Source organism: Dicentrarchus labrax, unplaced genomic scaffold, assembly GCF_905237075.1.
Source record: "Dicentrarchus labrax unplaced genomic scaffold, dlabrax2021, whole genome shotgun sequence".
NCBI classification, from domain to species: domain Eukaryota; kingdom Metazoa; phylum Chordata; class Actinopteri; family Moronidae; genus Dicentrarchus; species Dicentrarchus labrax.
The window spans coordinates 7387234-7402648 of record NW_026136702.1 but is presented as its reverse complement, the minus strand read 5'-3'; the positions used below and the strand labels follow the sequence as shown (position 1 = coordinate 7402648).

Below are 15415 nucleotides of genomic sequence, written 5' to 3'. Positions count from 1 at the left end.
AAACAAGCCAGTGCTCTATTTTAGGGCCACTCAACTTTGTTTACTTTCATTTTAAAGTAAAAAAAGAAATTTAAAATAAAACAAACTTAGATTCCCTGCTCATATAAATGACTCCTCCTGTGACATCCCAAAGTTTATTTATTCTCTGAAATCCATTGTTTACTTCATGTTCCCATCAGGCTGTACAGCAAACCACATTTGGCCCTCGGAGGAGTGAAGAACGTCTCTTTGAACCTGACCATCTCCAATGCTGGGGATGACGCCTACGACACCAACATCTACTTCAACTTCTCCAGAGAAGTTTTCTACATCAACTTCTGGCAGAAGGTCTGTCCCTCTTGAAGTATCTGCTGTTTATGTACTCGAGTTAACGTTTATTTCTGAAATGCATTTGGCTGTTTAGTTAAAAAGACGTCGGTAAAGCACACGTGGATCACTGACATGATACAGAAAGTCGAACTTTACACATACGTATCAGCTTAATGTAAGTTTTCACTGAGATGTACATTTTCTACAAGACTGTTTATTTTAAAAGAATGATTAAATGTCAGGAGTGCAGTCTAAACAGTGAAGCATACAGAAAGACAGACATGCGAGAGGACAAGTTAAATCGTTGCCTGAGCTGTGTAGGCAGGCCTGCAGATGAAAGGATGAGGAGCAGGAGAGCCCCAGCAGCAGCAGCAGCTGTCCCATCTCACGGGCAGCTCCTCTGGCTGACCTGTCATACGCTTCTCTGCCTCATTCAATGCAGACTCACCATGTCAACAACATATGAGCTATGTGCACGTGAACATATCGGAAGGCACATACTTCATATTCCCACAAGCTTGACTTATGTACCGTTCAAATCGCTCAAATACTCATGTCAAAAAACTCCCTCATACCTGATTAAATAGGGCCATATTTAATCGGGTAAATACAGGAAAGTATAGTGAGGATTATGACTGTCCTTCATAGAGATATTGATCAGGCGCTACACTCTTTGACCTCCAAAAGAAAACGATTTCAGCAATCTGTCACTGTTAAAGAAATATCTACCCACCGCCATCCCACATTAAACCTGAGAGACTCTCCTTGGGACCGCGCTGTATGTGGATGGATTTCACAGTGGCCACCTCTGCCTCAGCTCACGTCTGTTCGCTCACTTGCTGCAAAGACGCCAGCAGCTCCACTCACAGCAGAGGACAGACGCCACGTCAGACAGAGCACTATGATACGAGCCTGCCCAGGTTCACAGCAGATTTTCGGTTGCTTTAGGGGACAACATCCATCATGAAGGTTTTCTCCACATAATGGACCTCGTGTTTATCCTCCAGCTGGGTTTTGCACCCCCTTTGATGGATGGGGATCATCTCTGTAAAGCGCACAACGTATGACATGATTTAAAACCCCCAACAAAGCTAAAATTGAATTTAAATGGAATACATGCTGCAGGCAAATATTAGAAAAGCAGTGTTTCAGTTTGAGTTTCATAGCTAATCTAATGAACTAATTAAGTATCAGGTTACCAAGAGTAGCAGAGCCTCATTTTGTTCAGGAACCTGATAAGTCAGAGTGGCCTGCCGCACAAAGGGAACAGGAAGTGAACAGTATCAAGAGATGACAAAGGCTTCCGAGCAGATTTACTGCCATATGCTCTTTGAGACATTTCTAATTACAACCGGAGAAGTCCGAGGCGATGATGTGACCCTTTTTTTTCCAAAGTTAAGGCCAGCTCCCAATCCTCCCCTGAGGCTTTTTTTTTTTCAGTGAGCAAAGCATGAACTTGTACTCCCTCATATTCAGTGTGAGTGGGGTGTGTTATCTCTCTGTTGTTCTTGCAACACAAGCTGTCAGAAAACTGTGGAGGTGAATTGGTTTCAGGAGCACTGCCTTCACTCCCGAGGGACTCAGGAGACTTCTGCACCAGCTTCTGTGTTTTTCTTTTTTATCCCTCTTTTTTTTCTTAAAGGGCAGAGCTGTTGCAGCTGTTTTGTGCCATTGTATTTCTACTTCTCAATCTACTCTACTACATTTATCTAAAAGCTGTAGTTATTAATTACTTTCCAAATTAAGATTTTAAATACAAAACATACCTGCCTCTAAATTATGTGTTACATTAAACCACACAACAATATATAGAGTTATTTTTTTACCTCAACCAGGCACAATATTAATATACTGCTTACATATGTGGCATTTGAGCTGATTAATGTTTTAAATCAGTACCATAATATTTATAGGTGTTAGTCCAAAGGATAAACTTTGATTTGTATGACCAAAAGTACGAAAAATTACACATTAAATAACCTAATTCATGTTCAATATAATGCATGTGTCCCACTATTGTGTATTACCTCTGTCAAAGCTCATAAAAAACTAATAGTAATTAATTTTTGATTTTGTTTATGATTAAGATTAATTTAATTATTAACGCAACTCAGTAATAATAATGTTTGTATTCTCACAATGTGATGCAGGTTGTTTACTTGTAATGGAGTATTAATATGGAGTCGTATTAGTATCTGAATACCACCACTGATTTCTGGTGATTTAACAGTTGAAATCAGCATCGTGGTAAAAAGCCCAGAAGTTGGGAATGCAACTGAGAAATGTGTGAAGTTGTGAATTTCAGTGAACCTTAGGAATATACGAATCACTGATTTTCTTGGCTGTGAAGTGTAGCTGTGCACATGCCTTGACAGCCAAAGGTAGATCTTAATCTTCATACCTGTGTAGCAAGTATAAAGTAGGCGATGACGCTGGTTTGGAAAAGTTAGACCGGAGTAAAGCCAAATGTACAAATACCTAAGTGGTTGGAGATGTAAAGAGACATGCTGGAAATGCAGAAAATGGGCCTCCTGTGTGTTGTCACCCACACCAACGTACTACTCCGGTAGATGCTTCATCTGACTCTAAAGCAGGGTAAACAGTCCTGGGGATATTTAATGGGCCTGCCATTTGTGAAAATCCCAGCGTGTATTTGTCCCTGACAGAGAAAGACAAGAGAAAGAAAGTGAAGAAGTGCTGAACAAACAGACCTCTGTCACTCTTCTCCCCATGGAGGCACAACTCGCCATATGTCTGAGTGCTCTGCTTTCTCTCAAGGGCTGCCAGGTGGATGATGGGTTAACAGGCTGACTTCCCCAATCCTGCCCAGCCCCATGGGAGAGGCGGTGTTTGCACAGCAGCACGGAGGAATACAGGAAATAGAGGAAATTCCATCATTGCCAGTTGCACTGGGGTCCCCCCTCCCCCTTGTCGTAGTCTCCATGCAAAGGGCAGCGCTGCTTATTTAAGCTGACTTAATGAAGATGGAGGGCATGGCCACACCCTGGACTTACACTGGGAATCTGCTGAATAAGGGGAATGGGAGTGTGGATGATACCGTGGATGGATGTATACCTTTAAATATGTCAGCAGAGGCAACCTTCACACCTCTTTTCTTCATCACTTTTTGAAATGTGTTATAAATACAGGCCCAAACTGGACAGCGGCCCATGCATTCAGACGTTTTGTATGACTTACCTTAAGCTCCCTGCTGAATGTTCCAGGAGCGCTAGTCTATCTCTTTTTTTTAATCATTGAAGTATCTCTGCCCTCTTTCATGCTTTCCAGCACACAAGCTCAGCCGACAGCCTTGCAGTGAACTCTCGCTAAAAGAATTTTTACACTCATAGGGTCAAGGCTTGAGTGTTTACACAGCGCAGCCGGTGAAGCTCCATATTGTTTAGACAAGCTTCCAAACACACAGCCTGGAGGTTGTCCAATTACCCACCCGCCAAGATGTGTGTGTGCCATCACAGCTTTGTACATTCTTCGTTTAACCTAATTTAGAACTTCAATAAGATATGACAAACTATTCTTTTCCATATAAAAGTCTGTTTCCAACAAAAAGCTTTGATCTTACTGTAAATGTTGGCAGGTGTTTGTCTGTGTGTTTTTAAAGCTGCGGCAGAGGTTATAGTGTTGCTTTTTGCAAGGTTTTACATTATCTTTAATATTTGTATTTATTTTACCCTCCAAAGCCATTGCCGATGCTTTTTGCCTGTTAAGTTATCAAAACTGATTGTCACAGTCTGCTTCTTGTCTACTGCGTCTTCCTCTTTGTGTCTCCATAAGCTACTCCATGAGTGTCACCCACTCTGTCTCCAGTCTGTCTGTCTTTTATCGCCTCCCCTTACTCTCTGTATATCTGTCTTTTTGCAGGAAGAGAAGGGTATTTCCTGCGGACTTGTTGATTTGGACTTCCTCAAGTGCAGCGTGGGATTTCCCTTCATGAGAGCACAGACTAAGGTAGCTCAGACCAAGATAGAACTAGTTGCACATTGTCAAAGTTGCATTCAGTATAACCTACATACCATTTTTAGAGAGTGTGTGCAGACTGGGTTTTTACATGGAAAAAACAGCAATCATACTGAAATATCACATGAAAACAGTTGATGACACCCTGGTTTTATTTGTCCTTTTCTCTCCAGTATCATTTTGCTGTTATTTTTGACACGAGTCAGCTCTCTGGGGAAAATGACACATTGCAGTTCTTAGTTCAAGCAAAAAGGTAAGCATTAAAAGTCTCACATTTTAGTGCATATCTAACAATATTTATTGATTTATTGTAATTCCTGTGAATTATAGTGCTGATTTATCCCCATAAATCTTCCCAACATTATGCCCCATAGAGTAAACACTTTTTTCATGTGTGTTTCTTGAATTGGTTTACAAACTGACTGAATAACTTTATTGTTCCTTGTTTGCTGTAGTGCTAATCCTGAGCACAAACTCTCGGACAACAGTTTGGATCTGTCCATCCCTCTGGTTCATGAGACGGACACAACTATTACTGGGTAAGAACAAGACAAACATGAACACCCGTAACAGTGTAGTTATTTTTATGCAAACATAAATCTGTCTTGAGTTTTTTGTGCTTCAAATGGCGAACGTGTTGCTCATCTGTTGGCTCTTGGGAGGAGAGGGAGTGCCTTTGTCAGTATGGGGCATGTCAACTTGAAAAGCCTTATCTCTGAACGCTTTATCATAGCTCTGCTTCACAGAGAAGGGGAAGAGATGTAAAACAGCCCAAATCCACCAGAGCTCTGACATCTGATAAGGCTGCTGTGTGTGCTGTCTTTAATGTGAAGGGAGGCTTTAGAGTAAAGCTGGATACATCTGACTCATATCTCAACTGCTAAAGAAAACTCTGCTGTCCAGCTAATAACATGACTGATGCCAGAGATTCTATGAAGATTCTATGAATGTTGACCGTCTTCTATCTCTATCTTGATCATTGTGCCTGTAGTGTGGTGACACCGAGCTCCTTCGTGTATGGAAACTCCATCGATGCCTCGCGTTTCGTCCAGTTGGAAGACATGGAGTGCAACTTTCAGCCTCTCAACCTCACTTTCCAGGTACTTCCAGCACAGAGCATATATGATTTTCAGTATTTTTTACTGTTTTTCTATTTATTCACTTCTCCTTTCCTTGTCTCCATCTTACCCTGTCTCTGTGTGATGTGGTTCCAGGCCATAAACAAGGGGCCCAGCAGGCTTCCTGGCTCCACTGTGGACATCAGGATACCCAACCGGCTGGCTGGCAGCGGAGCTGACATGTTCCACATCATTGAAACACAGGTGGATGCCAACAGCAGTCTATCTACATTATTTATCTTGACCAAATCATTATTTATTAGTTTATTCACCTGCAGGAAGCCACATTTTTAGCTCATTTGTCCAGCCTATGCCTGTGTTTTGCTTCTCTTCATGGCACAGCTGCGTGTATCCACCTAAGAGGACAGTTTTATGTACAGAAAGCTGCTAATCCATGGCCCTTTTGTCATGGCATGGGCAATTTGCTTAGTGTGAGGCACCAGTGGGCCAGTGAAAATCCAAGGGAAAGTGTTGACGTTGCTACTGAAGCTAGCCAACCATTTTGTTTCACAACATTTTGCATTTAGATAAAGAAACACAATACTCCCACTGGGTTTAAATGTTTTCTTAACCCTTGCATTGCTCCTTTCATATATATAGGTAGATTGTGGGGGGGCTCAAGCTGTTAATTGTATTTACTGTGAATGGGCAGACGAAGTTGACTCTATCCCACCCTCCTTGAGCCCATCTGGAATCACTTTCAGGGGATCAGACAGCTTGCACGAAACAGGAATGGGACACCTGCAGAGCTGGCTACTGCCCCGTACCATCCCAGCCTGGAACCACACATCATAAACGCTGTTAACACTGCGTCTAGCCTGTGGCACACTGGACAGTTACACACTTATATTTTATAGCCAGATATTCTTACATTTTATACAGACCTCCATTAGTTCAGACATGACATACAGGTTCCTTACTGGTGCTCCATATGTTCTAGTTTTTTTGCACAAAATCCCTCCAACCTTCATCATTTACTGTGAAAATTCTGCTCTCATGAGGGTTTTCCCCATGTTAAAGTAAGTGCAGCCTATGAATCTTCACACCAGCAATGGCAGAAAAACACTCAGGACATGAGAAAACGCGGCAATAAAGCTCAGACATACTGGGTGGCAACAGAGCAGACAATGAGGAAGGCCAAAGGAGATTTCCACCTCCAGAGCTTCAGGTCGGGCTGAGGAGAGGGGAAAGGGGAAGTGTTCCCTGGGGGGTGGGCAGTAAACCAGACAGCTCTAAATCACTCCATATGGGAAATCTGTCTGGGAGGGGTACCAGCTTCTTGTTGGGAGAACTTCCTGTGAGACCTGGAGACCCATAACAATAGTGGGATTGGGCCAGTTTAGGTGACAAAAGTGCTTGTGTCTACATTTTTGCTGTCAAACTCAAATCCAAAATTAGCTTTGCAGCACAAACATGATAAAACTGCTGATTCATGCCACACATTTTAACTCAACTCTGTTATACTTCTGTCTTAATTTATGTTCATTGGATACCTAAAATCTTAATCAACTTAACACACCGCTGTCATTTCAGGTGGCCGACAGCCGAGGGAACTGCACCCCTCACAGGAACCCGACACCGTGCACCATCCCCCAGGACAGAGAAAGCATCTTCCACTCCATATTTGCTTTCTTCACCAAATCAGGACGCAAAGTCTTGGTAAATATGCAGCCCTCAAGAAGCACTTTGACCTTTCAGAGGTCACTGACAGTCACCCCCTGTGAGGATTCTTGTTTATTGTTTTTTGTTTAGCCAGTGCAACATCTGTTTATCACACTTCTCTCCCCCCACACACTTTCTCTTTCCCTACTTTCTGTTTTCTTCCTCTCTTCTTCTGTCTTTTTTAAAAGGACTGTGACCGGCCTGGGAGAGCGTGTATGACGATCTCCTGCAGTCTAGGTCCACAACTGAAAGAAGAAGCTTTGAGCATAGATATAAAACTTCTACTCAACACTGAAATTCTTAAAAGGGTAAGACAAATGTCACAAGCTTGATGAATTTAGTTGCAGATTATTGTGATTCTAACAGTAACAGTAATCCGCCGTCTTTCGACCCACAGGATAGTTCCTCTGTGATCCAGTTTGTGACGAGGGGCAGTGTGCAAGTAAATGACAGGGCAGTGGAGGTGCCAGTGGGCCTGCCAGAGGACATTTCTGTGAGTACATTATGAACTGTTAATTCACCATCTACTCACATTTATTAAAATACTTTAACTACCTTTGACGAAATGCAAAAAAGGTAATTACACAAAGCAACCACATTGAACATCACAGTCAAGGGATGTCTAGCAGCTTCAGAGCCAAAGTTACTTGGTACTGGTTCACTCTCACCACTCTCACCAACCTTGTGTCCAGCCACAGCTTTCTAAATAACCCACTGTACACTGCTGTGCATGACAAGTACCAAATAGCAGGTAGTGGGGCATTAAGCTGCGTATGACCCAGATATACAAATGATGTGACCCTTTAAGCTTTGGGCAGATGCTAATCGAGGCTTGAATCCAAGCATTCTGGTTGAAGGACAGGGGTACCCACTACATGGCTCTGCAAAAATCTATCAATAAGCCCATATATTTTTATCTTTATATGCACAGTCCATCACGCTGTGGTTAGACAATCCTTGAGCGACTGATGTGAGCCAAGGGAACAGCTGGGGAGTGTGGGTATACTGTATGGTGGCACTTCTATCGGCCTCTTTTCGGGGTCCTCAGCTGTGCTCAAGGACAGACCCCCCCCCCCACACACACACACACACACACACACTGTTGTTCGCTGAGTGATTGAATGGCCCAGTGGATCAGATGTGATGATTATATTGAGCACCCAGCATGCTCGCAGTGGGATCTCTCAAGTGATTAGGGTGCTGACCGGGTTGCAGCCCTGCTGACCCTGAGCTTCAGACGTGCTCTGAAAATTTAGACCTGCCATGAATATGTCCATACCATGCCACTCTTTCAGCACTTAGTGAGTGTGCTCATTCCAGCCACTATTGGCCCCCTAGCTTTTAGTAAACACAGTTACCCTTTCCCTCAGGGTCTCTGCTGGCTAAAGTACACAATGCAAAGTATAATTTGTGGTCCCTGGTTGTATCGTTAACAGCAGGCCTAGCTCAGTTTTATCCCCCGTGACATGTAAACAAACTGACGTAAATCTATAGCATTCTGTTGCAAGTACGCAAGTTACAAACTTTGCATCGCAGAGCTGAGTTGAATGAACTTCACATTCAATCACACATTCCCAGAATTAACTGACTGCACCAGTTAAATTGGGAAAGTCAATGTCAGAGAGCAACGACCAGCAGAGCTTTTATCTTTTCTGTACACGCAAGCGCCTTGGCATGCATGACAACAGTTAGATTCCAGAGCTCCGTGTATGGGGGAGGGGCTAATGTGGGAAACTATTCAACAAAGAGATTAATCTTCACTTGTCCACTTGGTTGTGTCTTGGCTAACAGTTGGCGTCTCATGCCACATTTGTGTTCAAAGCCTATGCAGCATTGAAGCAGTGAAGTTCCTCACTCAACTCTGAAATTGTCCCACCATTGTTTGCAACAACACATTATGCAGGATTATCTGACATTTGGGAGTTACACATTTATTTATACAGTTATTTGCCTTTGTTTAAGATCATTAGTAAATAAAATCAACTATTTCATGATCCTAGAATGTGTTGTTTTCCATGTAAGGCCTGAATGCTGACATTAAAGCAGGCTTAGCTGTGGTGCAATGTAATGCAATATTTCACTCAAGTCAAACTGTTAATTCAGTTCAAATCAATTAAACTATTTTAAATTGTTATTTTATTGAAAATGACTCATGTACAAAAGTATCAAATAGCTTCAAAAGAACTGTTTCTAAGTGGAACAGCAGACGGACACAAATACAATCAAATAATAATCAAAGCACTAGTGCTAGAAAGTGATTTAAAATAATTGTGTTGGCCTAATTACAATAAGTATTTGTCAACGAATACTACTGCCCTCCATTGTAGTTAAATGTTACAGTGTGCAGTGGGTTAAGTGAACTAACTTTGCCGTCAGTGACAGATTATCCAGTAGGTCAGTGTTCACTCATGTCATGGGAATCAGGCTATGGTTCTTATTTATTGTGGAACCAGGCTATTTTTTAAGAGTTGCCAAGCCTCCCAGAATGAACTCTCAGAATTAGCCTCATAGTTTAAAGGCATGAGGCTCCAAACTGAAAAAGGGAGTGGACGATATATTATTTTAAATTGCACTGACCTAATAAGATGGATACTTGTTGGCATTAAAGCTCACAACTAGTTTTATCTTATTCATACTAGTTATAAAAACATAAAAGGCAACATATTGTTAGACAGTTGTAGGCAATGATGAAGATGATGAGTCCACAGCCATGCTAGCAGCTTTCTGAAGCTTTACTGAGGCACAGCAGTGCTTTGAGTTAAAGCTAACATCACCATGCTAACATGATGCTGATGTATAGCGGTTATGACGTTTACCATGTTCACCATCTGTGTGTTTGCATGCTAAAGTTGCACTAAACACAAACTACTGGTGAGGCTGAATGTCATTAATTTTACAGGTTGTCACCAAAATCAGAGGGATTCATTCTCTGGAGACCATGAATGTCTGTACAAGATTGAATTGCAATCCATCCATTGGTTGTTGAAATATTTCAGTCTGGACAAAGTGGTGGCACAACCTACCGATCAACTGACACTAAAAATATCACTTATTGTGTCAAATACAGTTTGTATTTGTGCTGCTGGCTGAAGAGTATGGACATTCCCTGGAATTCAATACAAAATTGTGTTTCAATGGATATTGCTTGAAACATGATAGTGTACAGAATACATGATTTTGATTCCATTAGTCTCACTGCATGTAGTCCGATGCCCTCTTGAATAAAAATCAAGAGTTCTGAAAACAGACTGAAATAAGATGTGTCTCAGTTGTTTTTGTTGCACTACATTGCATCATTAGCCAAAGATGACTTCATGAGTACTCTTGTGTGTCCCTGCCTGTGTGTATATGTTGTATTTGAGCATGACTCACTAACTGACTGAGGTGTTGGTGTGTTTCAGCTGGTGTTCGAGGCTCTCCACAGTCAGGAGCCGAGGGGTTACGTAGTCGGCTGGATCATTGCCATCAGTCTGCTGGTGGGAATCCTCATCTTTCTGCTGTTAGCTGTGCTACTCTGGAAGGTAAACACATTTACAAAGTTTGTGATTATTTTTTTTTTTAGCTTAGAGCATTAGTCACAAAACTTTTCTGGCAATGTTTGGCTGAGGCTGCAACAGTAAATAAGAGGGAGTTGTCACAAACTTGTCACAGCCAGAAGCCCTGCGTCTAACTCTGGTTAGACGACAGCACAGTATCCAGTTGTGCGGAGACAGCTGGAGGTAGGGGAAGAGGTGGGGGTGAGAGCTTGCTCTGGGCCTTAAACAACCATGAAAAGGACAAATCACAGGCCGGACAATAATTCACACCATACCACTCACATGAAAGAAGAATCTAAAAGGGAAATGGCAATTACATTGATGTCCAGAGGCCCTGTTAGCACAAAACTCCTTTTCTTTTTCACGGGTTCATTTTCTACCGGGAATACCACAACTAAACCTTGGAATGTTGGTCCTGGGATACATTTGCCTACCCCCCTCCTCCGATCCACGGGTCCTAGGATCTTGCCAAAATAAACCCCACTTACAAGAGCAGCACATGTCCTGTATTGCTCTTTTCAGGAAATGCCTGAGGAGAGTACAGGTCTGTATCAATAAACTTCAGTAGTCAAACACAGATAAATGAATGGAGTCGTAGTGAGAGAGGCATCACGGCTTTGTTTACATACACACCAAGAATCTACTACTCTCCCCATCCTCTCATATCTCCTTTATATTGCACTTGGTAAATGCATGTTATGGGTCAGTTCAATGTCAGTTAGAGTGCAAAATTAGATTCTTAAAGAAACAACACGTTTCTGCAGAGGAAATGCTTGATTTGCTTCCATCCATGTCGGTGACTTTGTGTGGTTTAGCTTATTAACTTCAAATTGTGTATGTTTTACATTACTGCTGGACATGCAACAATGTTTTAAATTGATTTCCTTTCTCCCAGACATCGTTGTTTTCCATTTGTTTAACTGCGGGAGAAATCTTAACTTGCAGATTTTTGTAATAATCCACCACAATGAACTCAAGGTTTGAGTTATTACTTGTGAAAATTCTGTTATTATTGTAATAATGCAGCTGAAAGAAGGGAATGTTTTAAATACTGTCTTATTGGTGATGCTTTGAATGACACTCCTGGGAGTCAGCTGCTATATAATATCCCTTTTAAAACCTTTGTAAAATCAAATCCAGAAGACAAGCAAGAAAAAGTTTTTTTTTCTTGCATTAAAAATGTTGCTGTTCTGCAGCTGAAACACTTTTGTGCTGGAGCGTCCAGTTCTTTAATAACTGCATTATCCCACAATGATCAGTGTGCTACTCACATGCACATCTTTCTTGTCAACTACTTCTCAAAGATGCACAACACGATAAAATGCTCCCTTAAAAATTAATAAAACAAACATTAAAGGGAGAATTACACAGTGTTGTGAGTCTTTGGGACACAGTTACCACATGGTGACAACATAAATTTGACAGAAAATGTATAAATGTTCACAGTGTAACCCAGCCAATACATGTTTTATGAGGCTGATACCATGAAAAATACTAATTTATTATTATTTAATGACAACATTATTTTTAAATGATCACCAAAATTACCATCAAACTATCTTTTTGATTTATCTACAGCAAGGCCTTGTTACTTAAAGGAATAAATCAACATTTTGGGAAAGAAGCTTATTCATTTTCTTATTCGTATTCAAGTTACTATGCCCAGCTGAGAAATAGTCCTGCACATAACACCACCACGTGTTCCAACACTGATATCATCTAACTGTGATTATGTGATAATATCAGTCAGTGGTCTGGCTTTAAATCACAGCTCTGCATTACTACTTATTTCTTGTAAGTTTGAAAATATGACCACCTCGAAAGAGGAAAATTTGGAAAGTGCTCAAACATGTAAAACCACATGTTTTCACTCCTATAGTTAGATCTGACCACAGATGCACCTTACTAACCACTCAAATTTTTTTTTCCTCTCGTTCTTTGACAGATGGGATTCTTCCGTCGGCGCTACAGAGAGATCATTGAGGCTGAAAAGAACAGGAAGGACAGTGATGAAAGCTGGGACTGGATGGAAAAGAACCACTGAGACTTGCAGTGGGGAGGGGGGTCCCAGAGGAGCCAGTGAGATTAGGGATTGGGTCAGGGAGGATCCAATAGCATGGGGTCTCGAAGCCAAGCGCCCCAGTGGCACCAGGCCCTTCAGTCTTCCATATGTGGAAGAGAAGAATATTCTCCATATTTTTTGGAGACTTGATATTTTTTGTGGGTGGGGGTCCAGGAAACAGGCTTCTGAGGTGACAGTGTGGCTTGCCAGAGGACACTTGCTGTGGAATTCAGATAATCTCAAAGGAGGTAACTCCCAGCCAGCGGAGCGGAGCTGTTGATGGAGACCCACATCCGTATGGGGATGTGGAGATGGCATGAATACTGGTGGACAACAAAACCCTCAGGGCTGTGTTACATAGCAAATTTATTTTTATACATACACTTTAAGCCATATTGTGTAAAACTGGGCTTCGAGAAGAGTTGGGGTTTTGAAGGCCATTATAAACATACTGTATCTACAGTATGTTTTCCTAAAAGCACTGATGTTTGATAAGAATGAATGCCTTGGCTCCATAGCTTTACTTTTTATGCCAAAGATATGTCCTGTATGGTATATGATTGGAGTCGTTTGTATATTCAGTTCTTCCTAGGAGTGAAAGATTGTATCTTTTCTTTACCATTTCCGGCTTATGAATATCTGTTTTACACATCTGACTGCCCCTCCCACTCATAGATAATCAGCCAGAGCTAATTCTGTGTGTTAGACCCACACACACAAAGATTAAGATGATTTGTCCTGATGTGTCATCCACTAGTGTTGTCTCAGAGGCGCTGGAGGCCCAGTAAAAGCACTCTTTGTGGTCATTAGGTCCATGAAAGCCGCCATTCACATTTCAAGGTTTGTGACTTTCCATAAGCTTTCCATTGTTTATGGTCGAGCTTTTAACAGAGGCGTTTGTAAGTGATAAAAGTGATTTTGTCAGATTAAAATTGCAGCCTTTACTCTCTGCAGTGGTTTGAATTAATGTCTTGAAAGTGCAAGAAGAGCAAATTATCTGAAGCTGCTTTTGCAAGGAACTGTTGCTCAGGTCTGCAGCTAACTTTTGGAACCCCAAAACATTTCTTAGTCTTACTTGATTCTGTTGTAAATTCTCATTGAAATACTGTAGGAAATGATTCACTCAGCGTCATGACAGAGCAGATGATTTACTTCCAAAACCTTTCCGGCGCTTCACCGAAGCAGGCTATATTTAATTTTACTATTATGTTATTAGGCATTGGGTTTAAGCATGAAATATACATTACTCTCCATGGGCAGATGAAAGTCTGCGATGGGAGTCCACCTACAGTCATTTATAGGGGCCCATGGCATGAGTAATGCCCTAAAAATAGGTGGGAATGTGCTGCACTCAATCACAACACATAAACGAGCTCTTTAGGCTCCTGAGAAAAGCTTATTTTAAGTCAACATGGAGGAATGTCAGCGCCCTGAAAATCTGCCACTAGTAGAGTTCACAACTCCTCGGTACTCAAATTTTTACCCCACATGTTCGTTTTAAAGCTTGGCTTGATCGTGAATGCAGAACATAGTCAATTGAATTTTATATGATATGTTGCCAAAGAACCAAGAATATTAACTATTTTATACATTTAAAGAGCTTTATCTCAAAATAGAGAAGAAGAATGTATTAATGACCCATCATGTGATAGTTCATTATATTGAAACAAATATACAATATGTCGGGATGAAACCCTGCAGTCTCACGGATTTTGGGTAATTTTTTCAGTAGACCAGAGCTAGAGTTTAACGTGCAATGCCAAAGAACAAAAACTATATTTTAATATGTTTCACACTTTTCTCTAAGACTTCAGTGCTATGACACTTTATGGCTCACTGTGATTGCTTGGCTCTCTGTATGAATCTTTTATTGATCCGATACACTTTATTTTACCATTTAATTCCACTGGCATGACGGCATATACTGTACACATTCACGTCTTCCCTCTGCATCTGTTAAAGCGATGCTACACCTATATGCAGAGAAACTGACACTTGACATTTTTTTGATAATTTTTAACTGTGATGGTTATATTTTGTTTGTTTGTTCGTTGTCGCCGTTAACCACACCGTTATTTGGGGTTTTGTTCTGAGTATACTACTGTCACTGAATATCATTTCCATTATAGTGTGCTGTATGTTTGATGTTAAAAGTCATGTTCAAGCTGTATATTTATCTGTTGATAAATTGAGTGAAATTCCATGGCTCTGTAAGCTGTTTTGGTCCAGTGTGGTTATTGGTTGCTTCACTTGCTTCATGGTGTGTGGTGCTCCCTGCTGGCTGTTGTGCTCTACATGTGCAGACAAAAGCTCAAGAATACTACATAAACAACTACATAGTATTTATAGTATAGATGCATTTACAGTAATGTTTGCTTAAAACTTTTCTTGTACAACAACAGCATTTTAATTATAAGGGTTTAACTTTTTATTGCTTATATACAAGTCCAATCGATTAGTCGAGCAACAGAAAATTACTTTATTAAAAGTCATTTATCAAGCAAAAACAAGTTATTTGCTCCTTTTCACTGTATTATCATAAATTGGATATCAGTGGATTTTGGACTATTGGTTGGATAAAATTAGCACTTTGAAGATGTCATACTGGGCTTTTGGAAACTGTTACAGGCATTTGTCACTTTTTTCTGACATTTTATTGCAGGTGAATTCAACAAAGTGGGCTACTTTTTGGCAAATGTGCTAGAGCACTACTATTACAAACTTTCACTACATGCCAAATGTGTGGTTGCAAG

At 41.0% G+C, this 15415-nt stretch overlaps 1 protein-coding gene across 1 annotated transcript in view; it reads left to right on the top strand.

Moving 5' to 3' along the window:
• itga9 (integrin, alpha 9) overlaps positions 1–14876 on the top strand; it is a 49302-nt gene extending 34426 nt beyond the window's left edge. Inside the window, exons 18-28 of the mRNA XM_051377271.1 lie at positions 180–327; positions 4189–4275; positions 4458–4537; positions 4740–4823; positions 5276–5384; positions 5499–5606; positions 6936–7061; positions 7253–7372; positions 7462–7557; positions 10466–10585; positions 12546–14876. Coding sequence (XP_051233231.1) covers positions 180–327; positions 4189–4275; positions 4458–4537; positions 4740–4823; positions 5276–5384; positions 5499–5606; positions 6936–7061; positions 7253–7372; positions 7462–7557; positions 10466–10585; positions 12546–12644 — 1177 coding nt within the window. The 3' untranslated portion in view covers positions 12645–14876. The remainder of the gene's footprint in view (positions 1–179; positions 328–4188; positions 4276–4457; positions 4538–4739; positions 4824–5275; positions 5385–5498; positions 5607–6935; positions 7062–7252; positions 7373–7461; positions 7558–10465; positions 10586–12545) is intronic.
• The last annotated feature ends 539 nt before the right edge of the window (positions 14877–15415 follow it).